We start from the raw sequence: 12795 nt of genomic DNA on the forward strand, positions 1-12795 counted from the left end.
GCCCTACGTGTTGAGCAATTCGGCGGTACGTCCACCCAGCCTCCCGCATGCCCACTATACGCCCTCGCTCAAAGTCCGTCAACTGCACATACGGTTCACGTCCACGCTGTCGCGGCATGCTACCAGTGTTAAAGACTGCGATGGAGCTCCGTATGCCACGGTAAACTGGCTGACACTGACGGCGGCGGTGCACAAATGCTGCGCAGCTAGCGCCATTCGACGGCCAACACCGCGGTTGCTGGTGTGTCCGCTGTGCCGTGCGTGTGATCATTGCTTGTACAGCCCTCTCGCAGTGTCCGCAGCAAGTATGGTGGGTCTGACACACCGGTGTCAATGTGTTCTTTTTTCCATTTCCAGTAGTGTATAAGGTAATGGAAGATCAGCGGTTAAGTGCCTTGACAAGGCTTAAGTAAAAAACACAGGTCTGGGTTTTGTGTGTTCACATTAGCTTAAAGGGTAGAGAGCTGTCGAGTTGCGAAGGGAAATACGGTCTGTGTGCTAATGGTAATCAGTAGAATAACGATAAAAACAAGAAGACAGAAAATGTGGCGCCGTTAGCCCATGTTTGTTCTTTTTCTGGCCAGGCTGTTGTTTTTATTTACAAATTGAAAATTTTAATTTGGATCCTATAATTTTTTGATATGTATTATAAATTTTGCGGAGGTGAACACACAACTCCAACTCTTCAAGCTGCCAATACTTATAAAAATAATATCTTAAAGGAGTACGTAGATTTAAGATATTTGGGAAAAAGTGCTGAAGTGGTATCATTTTGGGGAAATTTTTTATGACGAAATTTCGATAATTCAATCTGGAAACCCTGAAACATTGCTGTTGTGTTCATGTGCCAGTCGGTTGTGCTGAATCAGCGTAGTAAAATGGGGCAACATGGGGATGTGACAGAGTAGCGACGGCGGAGGTTCGAGTCCTCCCTCGGGCATGGGTGTGTGTGTTTGTCTTTAGGATAATTAAGGTTAAGTAGTGTGTAAGCTTAGGGACTGATGACCTTAGCAGTTAAGCCCCATGATATTTCACACACATTTGAACATTTTTTTGAACAGAGTACAGAGTAGCGAAAGGAGTTTTCGGGTACGATGACCACACTGTTAATTGTTGACTGATTCGTCGGTGTGTCAAAGCAGTTTGTCGTATATGTGCACAACGAATGCTGCAACACGTGCAGCTATGTAATAGGGCCTACGAAAAGTGCTTGTAAGGAACAGTACATAACGACAGTATGCGGAGACGTGTGCCGCTCATTGTCAACCATATTAGGTTGCAAGCCCGACATAAATTTCTGCTGGCAGTGAACGCAGATTTACCTCAACCGTTTTCAGACCGAAAGTTGCGGAGGGAACTGTATTCAATGGACATTTGGATTTGGATACCTAGCAAAATGCCATTGCTCACCTATATAAAACCGTACGTATTCAATGGCCAAATAAAAAAGAACTACACAGAAGTGTGCTCTGACAAGATCCGATTTTTCCTCTTTTCAAATGATGCCAGGTAGTGCGCCGAACGGGGAAATGAGGAGTTTAGCCCGCCCTGTGTATAAGGCGTAGATTAGGCCTAAAGTGGTTCTGTCATTTTTTGGAAGTGTTTTTTTTTTTTACTACGTGTTGGGAACACTGATCCATATTTCCGTAAATATGAACTAGGGTGTTCAATATGCTCAGCGACCAAATGTTGCCCTCTCTCCTAGATGAGAATAGCTGTGTTCATAGAGCTTCACACCTACGTTCCTGCTGTGACAAACACTCAGACACTCTGATGCACCTCAGTTGATACACTAAACCACGTGATTTCAATTTCAAAAAAAGCTAATTGGGGTTATTTGTGTATCTGATGAATCATAGCAATAAACGTCCCCGCAACCTGGTGTCTCTACAGGCATTATGGAAGAAATTTATAGACTGTCTTCATCGGCGAATCGAGGCCATTATCAAGGCTGTGTTATATGCCGTATCTTCGGAATGATTGTTTGTCCGGCGTTCTTGTTTTCAGTATGGCCAACATAACAGTCCCGCGAGAACAGCATGTTTATTTATCTTTAAAACAATTCTCATTTATTCTTTAATCTCAGTTGCACAGTTTTAAGTACATGGAACGTTTCGATTTCTTTGGATCATCTTCAGATGTATGTAGATGCTCCAGCAGCCCTTCGTGTCTATGTTACATCATCGGTATTTTAATACGTTGTTATGACACAGAAACGACGAATTGCTGACGCAGCTACGTACATAGACCTGAAAATGACTCAGAGAGACCGAAAAGTTTCGTGTACTTAAAACTGAGACGGAAGAATAAATGAGAATTTATTTTTAAGTGATTATTTTAATTTTGCAGGAATCGCATACACGCTACCAAAGAAGATTTTCAGAATAAGAGATTTGTTTTTATTGCGTTGCAGGTGCTGCTGGCGATCGGCCGCGATGACGCGCAGAGTGACACGTTGCGGTCGGCGGCGGAGCGGCTGGGCTACGACTGTCGCGTCGTGCGCAGCCGGGACGCTTGCGTCGAGTCGTTCCAGGCGGCGCCGCCAGAGGTCGTCATCATCGACTGCCGCTACCCACGCAACCTGGACGGCGAGGCTACTTGCCGGTACGATTCATCAGCAGCATTCATTTTCATGAATCATCAGGGCATGACAAGTCGTATGGTAGTAGTCCGTCTGATCTTCTTGTTTTAGGCGCAAGCTATTATTTTGGGCACTAGATTGTACTGTACGTAGCAGCATGCTGAGTACAGTCGGTTCGAATGGTTCAAATGGCTCTGAGCACTATGGGACTTAACTTCTGAGATAATCAATCCCCTAGAACTTAGACCTAACTTAAACCTAACTAACCTAAGGGCATCGCACACATCCATGCCCGAGGCAGGATTCTAACCTAAGACCGTAGCGGTCGCGTGGTTACAAACTGTAGCGTCTAGAACCGCTCGGCCACTCCGGCCGGCTGTACAGTCGGTCCAAATTATATAGAAACACGATTGCACTTTAGCTTGCTGTAGGCAGTTTCATGAATTTTATGAGGACTTCTTTTATTATTATTATTGTTATTGTTGTTGTTGTTACTATTATTTTTCAAGGTCCAGTTAGTCTCGAAACTAAAAGCACACTGAAAATTCAATGAAGTTTTGCGTAGATGTGCTGCATGTGTCTCTAGCACTCCCATTAATCGCGTCATGTAGAAATTTTCAATTTGGAGTCCACAGTGAGAACGTAAATTTGCCTAAAACAATACAGGGTGATTCAGCTGTTTCTAACGGTAGGTTTCATGCAACCCACATCGCCTTGAAATATCACACGTGAGATTTTCATAGTCTCTCGCTCACTATGCTTTAAGTGTTAGTCTTACAGGACCTTCCTGTAGTACATTTAATGTAGCTAAACTTTTATGGGAATACATTTTCGCTGGAGGCCACGGTTTTCGAGTTTTTCAAGAAAATCGTGTTTGAAGGTCACTTTCGTAAGCTTAAATTTCCTACGAAATGTTCTGCTATTTTTTTTCTGTGGGACTAACAGTTTTCATGTAGCGAGCGAGATAACACGTAAATCTTGTGTGTGATATTTGAAGGAGTTTCGGGTTCCATAAAAACCATGAGCAGGGGTATCTGAAACGCACTGTATAGTCTCTCACCAAGTGTGAAGTGCGTGCCATCGTTCTATTTTTTTATGCCAGCTGAATAACGTAACTGTTACGCGTAACAGCAAAGTACAGCAATGGTTCAGGCATTTCAAAGCAGGACGTACAGACTTTCAGTATGCAGACCGTCGGGCAAGGAAGTGAATGTCAATCGATGATGTTGTTCAGCCAGTAGATCAGACGATTCGAGAAAATCACCTAGGTAGAGCATTTCAGAACAAGGAAAGAGGTCTGTTGTCATCAGACGTTCTCATTCATCAAGAGTACTCAACCGCACGCTACAGCTGCAACATAGACGGTCCGGCAGCGTCTTCGATGCAAGGTGTTCGATGACCCGCTTAGGGGCCGGACTTCAATCGCTCTGTGCTTCATCTCTCTGGTCACATGAAACACTGACTGTGAGGGTAGCATTTTTGCACAAACAAAAACTACAGACCAGCAGGTATTAGATAGTTGGTACCACCAACTGAGAAATGTCTAAGTCAGAGTGCTGATTATGTACAGAAATAGCTGGAATTTCTAACTAAAAATTGCAAGTAAAACGTTTTTGATTTCACTGTGGTTTTGCAATTCGCGACCAATCGGCTCCTCAAAAAAAAAAAAAAAAAAGCTCTCACACAAATCAGCGCTAGCGTTAAGAAACAATTTTCTTCCCTTTTAGTGGCGAGTTTATCGCAAGTTGCTGGAGTGACGAAAGTATCAAGCTACTGGAAAAAAATCGGACAGAAGCACACAACTATAGGCCTACATCCCCGAAGTCAATTTCTTCTATAATGTAAATATCATTTATGCTGATGGACCATAATGTTTTGGAACAAGTAAAATCTCCCTCGTTAAAGTCAACATGGATTCTTCACACAGATATTTTGCGAAACTCAGCTCGTTTAGTAGATATCGCAGTCCAGGTTGCTGCCGTGTTCCTTGAAGTTATCAGACGATTCGATACAGTTCCTTACTAATGTTCAGTGAAAAAAGTTCCATCTCGACGAGTATGAGACCAGACTGGTGACTGGATTCTGGAACTCTTACCAGATAGAACTCAACACTCTGGGATTGTGTTGAGTTAATTTGAGGGAAGGGGACCAAACAACGAGGTCATCGATCTCATCGGATTACGGAAGGTTGAGGAAGGAAGTCGAGCGTCTCCTTTCAGAGGGACCATCGTGGCATTTGCCTGAAGCGATTTAGGGAAATCACGGAAAACCTAAATCAGAATGGCCGGACGCGGGATTGAACCGTAGTCCTCCCGGATGCGAGTCCAATGTTCTAACCACTGCTCCATCTTGCTCTGTCCAACACTCTCGTCATAATGGAACAGAACAGATACATATATAGCTAATTTCAGACCCCACCCCAGAGGAGCACTATAGCACTGCTACTGTTTACATTATAACGTCAGAAGCTCCATGATGATGTTCACAGACGATGTTGTAGTCTACAGGAAGGACGTCGACGGTTGGTGTAGGAACGAGCAATTGATCTTGAGTATAAATAAATGGAACATACTACGCATAAACAGGTTAAAATATCCTATATTGTTCGATTGCCCTGTTGGCGACAAATCAGTGGATAGAGTAACAATCGTAAACTACTTATCAATAAACGCCAGGAGCGATCTAAAGTGGATTAAAGATATAAATTTAATTTTAGGAAAAGCAGATGTCAAGCTAAGATTCACTGAGAGAATCTTCAGGACACGTAATTCTTCCATGAAATAAATAAGAAGTAAACACGAAGCCTGACTGCATCCAGAGACCATAATGACATTTCCATGAAATATGAAGTTGAAATGGGAGATATGATACTGCGTGAAGAGTTTGACACAGCACTGAAAGATCTGAGTCGAAACAAGGCCCCCGGAGTAGACAACATTCCATTAGAGGTACTGACAGCCTGAGGAGAGCCAGTCCTGACAAAACTCTACCATCTGGTGAGCAAGATGTATGAGACAGGCGAAATGTCCTCAGACTTCAAGAAGAATATAATAATTCCAATCCCAAAGAAAGCAGGTGTTGACAGATGTGAAAATTATCGAACTATAAATTTAATAACTCACAGCTGCAAAATACTAACACGATTTCTTTACAGACGAATGGAAAAACTGATAGAAGCAGTCCTCGGGGAAGATCAGTTTGGATTCCGTAGAAATGTTGGAACACGTGAGGGAATACTGACCCTATGACTTATCTTAGAAGAAAGATTAAGGAAAGGCAAACCTACGTTTCTAGCATTTGTAGACTTAGAGAAAGCTTTTGACTATGTTGATTGGAACACTCTCTTTCAAATTCTGAAGGTGGCAGGGGTAAAATACAGGGAGCGAAAGGCTATTTACAAATTGTACAGAAACCAGATGGCAGTTATAAGAGTCGAGGGACATGAAAGGGAAGCAGTGGTAGGCAAGGGAGTGAGACAGGGTTGTAGCATATCCCCGATGCTATTCAATCTGTATATTGAGCAAGCAATAAAGGAAACAAAAGAAAAGATCGGAGTAGGTATTTTAAAATCCATGGAGAAGAAATAAAAACTTTGAGGTTCGCCGATGACATTGTAATTCTGTCAGAGGCAGCAAAGGACCTGGAAGAGCAGTTGAATGGAATGGACAGTGTCTTGAAAGGAGGATATAAGATGAACATCAACAAAAGCAAAACGAGGATAATGGAATGTAGTCGAATTAAGTCAGTTGATCTTGAGGGAATTAGATTATTAAATGAGACACTTAAAGTAGTAAAGGAGTTTTTCTATTTGGGGAGCAAAATAACTGATGATGGTCGAAGTAGACAGGATATAAAATGTAGACTAGCAATGGCAAGGAAAGCGTTTCTGAAGAATAAAAATTTGTTAACATCGAGTATAGATTTAAATGTCAGGAAGCCGTTTCTGAAAGTATATGTATGGAGTGTAGCCATGTATGGAAGTGAAACATGGACGATAAATAGTTTGGACAAGAAGAGAATAGAAGCTTTCGAAACGTGGTGCTACAGAAAAATGCTGTAGATTAGATGGGTAGATCACATAACTAATGAGGAGGTATTAAATAGAATTGGGGAGAAGAGGAGTTTGTGGCACAACTTGACTAGAAGAAGGGATCGGTTGGTAGGACATGTTCTGAGACATCGAGGGATCACCAATTTAGTATTGGAGGGCAGCGTGGAGGGTAAAAGCCGTAGAGACGAAGAGATGAATACACTAAGCAGATTCAGAAGGATGTAGGCTGCAGTAGGTACTGGGAGATGAAGAAGCTTGCACAGGTAGAGTAGCATGGAGAGCTGCATCAAACCAGTCTCAGGACTGAAGACCACAACAACAACAACAACAACAACATGTATCTCAAGAAATACGTGGAAGAACAGTTTTCGGGTCAAGGGTGGAAGCATTTCCTAAACGACTAAGTTTGTAAACTGTTCGCGTGCCTCCGTGGTTAAATTATACCGTGCTTTCCAAGATGCCGCTAATTATAACCGGCGCCGAGGCAACTGTTGTGCACCACAGGTCTTAGATGACAGGGATGAACGACTATAGCGGAGATGTGTACGCGAGCATAGACATGCAACGGCTGAGTAACTGCCTGCCCTGATAAATGAAAGGGCTATCAAGGGAGTGTCCTTAACGACCGTTCAGAAAACGTCTCTGCTTATTAACCTGTGCAGCAGACACCTAGTTCACGCACCCGTTTAGACAGTTATTCATCCACGACTAAGGCTGGAATTTGACCGTAACTGGACGTCCACTGAGTCGCGACAAATGACCTTTTCAGATGAATCACATTTTATGTGCAACAATCATCGTAAGGGTCCAGGCCAGAGGAGCGACCGTTAAGGTCTGTGGAATGTTTCCATGACGTCCTCTGAGTAATATTGTCGTTCTGTAAGGCGCAATGGATCAACACATACATGCATCTGTCATTGGGGACCATTCCACCCTTACATGAAGCCTTTTTTTCCTCGGCATATACCAGCAGGACAGTGCGTCTCGCATTATACCTGCTTTGCTCCAAGAGGACCAGGGTGCGTTTACAACACTCGCCTCGCCACCACACTCACTGAATTTAAACTAAAAAGTGTTCTCAACTGAGAAACGTAGCGCAGCTAGCCACTACACTGGAGCCGACATGACTCCACATCCCTATCGATACCTCCCAGAACCTCACTGACTCTCTTCATGTACGTCTCGTAGCGATCCGCGCTGCAAAAGGTTGTTAGTCATGCTTTTGACACACAGGTGGTCACATTACTGTGACTGGACGGTGTAAGCTAGGCTTCTGCTTCTGATGACTTCGCCGCCTACGCTAACAAATCCATAGCTAGTCGATACTTATTTGAGCACAGGATATCTACAGCATGTTCCTTGAAAACATCGGTTTTTCGTTTTTCGAATTACGGCTTCTACCACAAGAAAACAAAATCTTTCGACGTGAGGTTAATTTCTATTGTGTCATGCAAGTCATTTTAATACTGTTCAAAATGTTTCAGATTCATATTATACATTTTAATATGTACATTTCGTGGAAATGCAAAGTAATTACCTGAGTTTAATAATCGTGAGATCAGTGTCACTTAAATTATACATTTTCCTCATTCGGTTGAACATGTGAAGCTTGAGTGATACCGCATAGTCTCGTTACTTGATTTTAGTTGAATAATGCAAAGTATGGTATGAAATTTCAAATTAACCTAATACATTATTTGTCATTCGCCTCGAGGCTTTCTTCGGTATACAAATTTCAGTAATTTACCGTTTCACTATTTTGTTTTGGCAATCTTGTTACGATTGAATGAGCTGTACGCCACACTTATATTATCAATACCTGATGAATACCCTATTATTAATTACTCAACACTTCCTCTCCCTGAAAGAGCGAGGTGGCGCAGTGGCTAACACATTGGACTCGCATTCGGGAGGACGACGGTTCAATCACGTGTCCGGCCATCCTGATTTAGGTTTTCCGTGATTTCCCTAAATCGCTCCAGGCAAATGACGGGATGGTTCCTTCGAAAGAGCACGGCCGTCTTCCTTTCCTAATCCGATGAGACCGATGACCTCGCTGTCTGGTCTCCTCCCCCAAAACAACCCAACCCTCTTCCTGAAACAAGCCGAGTGAATGAAACTGTTTGTTATCAGTGAATGTATTCATCAGATAATAACTGACGCACAAGTTTCTAGCAACATAAGTCATTAGGGCAGCGAAGAGGCTCTTCCCAGTCGCTGGAGGCCTTAAAGTAGAGCTATACATTGGGTTAAAATGGTTGGTTTGAAGTCTGATGTTAGTTAAGGAATTAGCGTATATTTTAATTATATTGAGAAGAATAGAACGAATTTTAAAATATGAGTGAAGAAAATGTGAGTAGTAACTGTAATATTAGCCTTGCATTTATGAAACACCTGTTAAACTATGTGTGGTTATGGTATGACCATGAAATTCCAACGTCACCCCGCAGCAGTCTGGATTTTCTCTCTGTTTATGTTTCAAATTTTTATTATAATACTTTTTTCCCAACTTGACAGCCTTCTCCTAGGAATAAAGTAAAAGTAGCGCCAATGATCCAATTCTACCGAAGTTTTCGGGATATTTCCCTTGGTTATAAGGTTAATGGGGCAACTCGTAACCAAATGGTTCAAATGGCTCTGAGCACTATGGGACTTAACATCTGAGGTCATCAGTCCCCTAGAACTATTTAAACCTAACCTAACAGTTTTAATCTGCCAGGAAGTCTCATATCAGCGTACACTCCGCTGCAGAGTGAAAATCGCATTCTGGAAACATCCCCCAGGCTGTGGCTAAGCCATGTCTCCGCAATATCCTTTCTTTCAGGAGTGCCAGTTCTGCAAGCTTCGCAGGAGAGCTTCTGTAAAGTTTGGAAGGTAGGAGACGAGATACTGGCAGAAGTAAAGCTGTGAGTACCGGGCGTGAGTCGTGCTTCGGTAGCTCAGATGGTGCCGGCACGGTAGCTCAGCGTGTTCGGTTAGAGGATTAGCTGCCCTCTGTAATAAAAAAAAAACTGACCTAAATCGATCAACAACTAACTTAAACGGAAGTCGTACGACGTCCGCCCCGAGCAGATGCAACGTACGAAAGCGAACAAAATGAGTCGCCGGTACGGTAGCTCATCGTGTTCGGTCAGAGGGTTACGTTCCCTCTGTAATAAAAAAAATTGAGTAAATCGATCAACAACGAACATAAATGGATGTCTTACGACGTCTGCCCCGAGCAGATGCAACGAACAAAAGCGAATAAAATGGGATTTTTTTTAAAAAAAAGAAAGGATGGTAGAGCACTTGCGTGCGAAAGGCAAAGGTCCCGAGTTCGAGTCTCGGTCGGACACACAGTTTTAATCTGCCAGGAAGTTTCATATCAGCGCACACTCCGCTGCAGAGTGAAAATCTCATTCTAGAAGAATATTTATTGACACAATTATGTTGAATGCGCACAATTCTGAGTCTTTAGATCCATATTAACAGCAACAGATAAAAAAATTCTTCTTGAAGTGTTTTCCAAAAACTAATCGGTTAACACCATAGAAATTGAATAGTTGTTCAGAAAATGTACTGTGGCAAGAACAATAATTTTTGAACACTGTAGTAAACAACACAGTTTTGCAAAACCTCAAGAACTGGAAAACAGATAATCAAGTCCCTTTCTGGACGATATAAGTGGTGTAACTAAAGTTAAAGTGCTGACAAATCACAATGGAGCTCACACTTCGTAAATGCTAAGTCTGTACGGAACACGACTAATGAAAAATTTAATGTTCCTAGCTACAATCACCGAACCGATTACGATGTTCAGATGCACCGAGCCCGTAAATTCCAATGCCGTGATCATGTGGTTCATAGCGTAGATTAGTATTTTTGTACAGACCCAAAAACACTTTCTCAATAAGAGCACTAGGTGCCCGAAACCGGTAAAGAAATTGAATTTCTTTCATACTACTGGCTGCTTATCATGTCGATGTTTGCAATGATGTTTACCTTAGTTAATTTCACTACAATGTTTTGAAGTTATAATGACACAAAATGAAATCCTTTTCGTATAAAAAGTATCTTATTTTTTATTCAACAGCAAGATTTACCCTTCACGATTGATCCCTTTCAACTACTTCTCATTTTTTTTCAATCGAACCGTCATTACACTTGAGTACGTTTAGTAGTTCACGATTGTGCATAGTGTTAATCGCAGATTAGCCAGTGAACGTTATTTAATACAGATAACTCAACCAACTTGCACTAAAAAGGTTCCTTTTGGTAAATTACCGTAGCCGTGAACCCATGCACAGAGAAAAACTGTGATTTTAGCGTGGACTGAAAGTCAGACATTGTTGTAAACTGAGTGGGCAAAATTTTAGTCTGTGTTTTGCAAATGGGGGCCACGTCCTTAGTGCTGGAAACGTATCTTGTATCAGTCAAGAACCGGAAACCTTAAAAATCATACTGTGTGACAGTACTTTGCTCTTTCTCATTGTCTGCAAAAATTATGTGTTTGTAGGAAGCAAACATATTGCTCAGATGTGGAACATGAAATGTATTACCAAGCGGAGTGGCTCTAGAAAAAAAGTTGTACTCCTACTCCACACACCCATCTCCAACGTAAACATGGCCATATTGCTTTTACGAAGTCTGTTTAGGCTGATGGTGGAATAATTACATCAGCAAGTTGGATTACCGCTCTAAAAGTTTCCAAATTGACCTCTCCTAAAAGCTTGACCATCTCACAAATGATAACAACTTGTACTCTGTTCACCGTGGGTTTAACACATAACTATACTTCCCGCTGTTTATTTCTCCGGGCTTGTTGTTAACTCATCGGAGTGTCCTTCCCGCGGAATGTAAACCAAGTCCTATTGAGTACAGTCAAGTTACATTATGAGACCTATGTTGCTGCAACATAGTTCAACCTGTCAGTTGATGTGATTCGTAAAAACGATGTACAGCAGGAAGACGCTACAGCTTTTAATTCTATGTATTACAGTTTGTATGAACAGTGACATAAGATATGGTTAGACGCCGTGGCACCAACGAATCTTTTTCCTAAAATATTCTCGGAGTCATCAATCATAGTTCATTTCTCGGCGTTTTTTGACTATTTTCCATTTCTTTGCTTCATTATAAAACGTGAAGCAGTTTCATACATCTTCACAGCGCATAGACTTACCAACGATAACATCACGTAAACATGACTTGCGGGATAGAAAGAAACTGTCCAATGAGATTTGAAACAACAACTACGTGGATGAAACATTTAAGTTGATGATCACCAAAAACAGTGAAATCTTTCAATTTTGTAGCGTGTCACACCCTGTCATTCTTGCCGTAATAACAACGAAGTAGTAACTGACACGTAAGTAGGTCATGTTTGCAGTTCCGTCACAATGTCTGGTGTAGGTGAACTTCGGCTGACGGCCAATCGCTGAGAGCATTGGCGGTTGTTTACTTCAATTACGGACGAGCCTACAATGTAGAAAGAATATTCTACCCTTCATAGATTCAATGAGTGTCAGAACAGAATGGAATTTAAGGAAAAATCAGAGCACAGCAGAACACGAAATTTCGTAAAAATGCCAGGTGAACGTGTATTTGCGGTGTCTGTGAAGTTGACTTGGTTATGAATTCGTAATGTAACGTTTCATAAATGTAACCATGAAACATGCTAAATGTGAAACGTAAAAATGGCAATAATTCTACAAATATTGCACCCGTTCTGTGATCGCTTGGCAGACTTTCATGACATTTTCTTTTGGTATGCGGCCAGTCTATTTTTACAAAAAATAGATTTAATCAATAGGCCTAAGTTTCAGTGTTTTTGCAAAGATAATTGAAGCAGTGAGGGTATTTTTAGCTCAATAGAGATTTTGTGCTTAGCTGTTTCTGTATGCAAATTCGCATATAAAAAAATATTCCAGAACTGTCCTGAGAGGAAGGAAAAGTAGATGACCTCTCTATTAACGAGGACATATCTCAATAAAGTCTTAGTGTTTCATTATTTACGTTGAAGATAGGAATGTGTAGCGAGGCTGTTGCACTTATCAGGTTTCACATGGCACAAAGAGTTTTCAGGGAACAGTGGTGAAACGTTACGAAACTCTGCGTATCAAAATGTCAGTGGTATCAGACGCGGGCTTCCGCCATCCCAAATGGCCCACTGTCGGCATCAGGA

General features: G+C 41.8%; 1 protein-coding gene across 6 annotated transcripts in view; it reads left to right on the plus strand.

Moving 5' to 3' along the window:
• Positions 1-12795, plus strand: part of LOC126272075 (high affinity cAMP-specific and IBMX-insensitive 3',5'-cyclic phosphodiesterase 8) — a 1931196-nt gene that overhangs the window by 1489679 nt on the left and 428722 nt on the right. For all 6 annotated transcript variants that reach the window (XM_049974623.1, XM_049974624.1, XM_049974622.1 and 3 more), the window contains one exon: positions 2414-2604. In XM_049974623.1, coding sequence (XP_049830580.1) covers positions 2414-2604 — 191 coding nt within the window. The remainder of the gene's footprint in view (positions 1-2413; positions 2605-12795) is intronic.

Source organism: Schistocerca gregaria, chromosome 5 (assembly GCF_023897955.1).
Source record: "Schistocerca gregaria isolate iqSchGreg1 chromosome 5, iqSchGreg1.2, whole genome shotgun sequence".
NCBI lineage: Eukaryota > Metazoa > Arthropoda > Insecta > Orthoptera > Acrididae > Schistocerca > Schistocerca gregaria.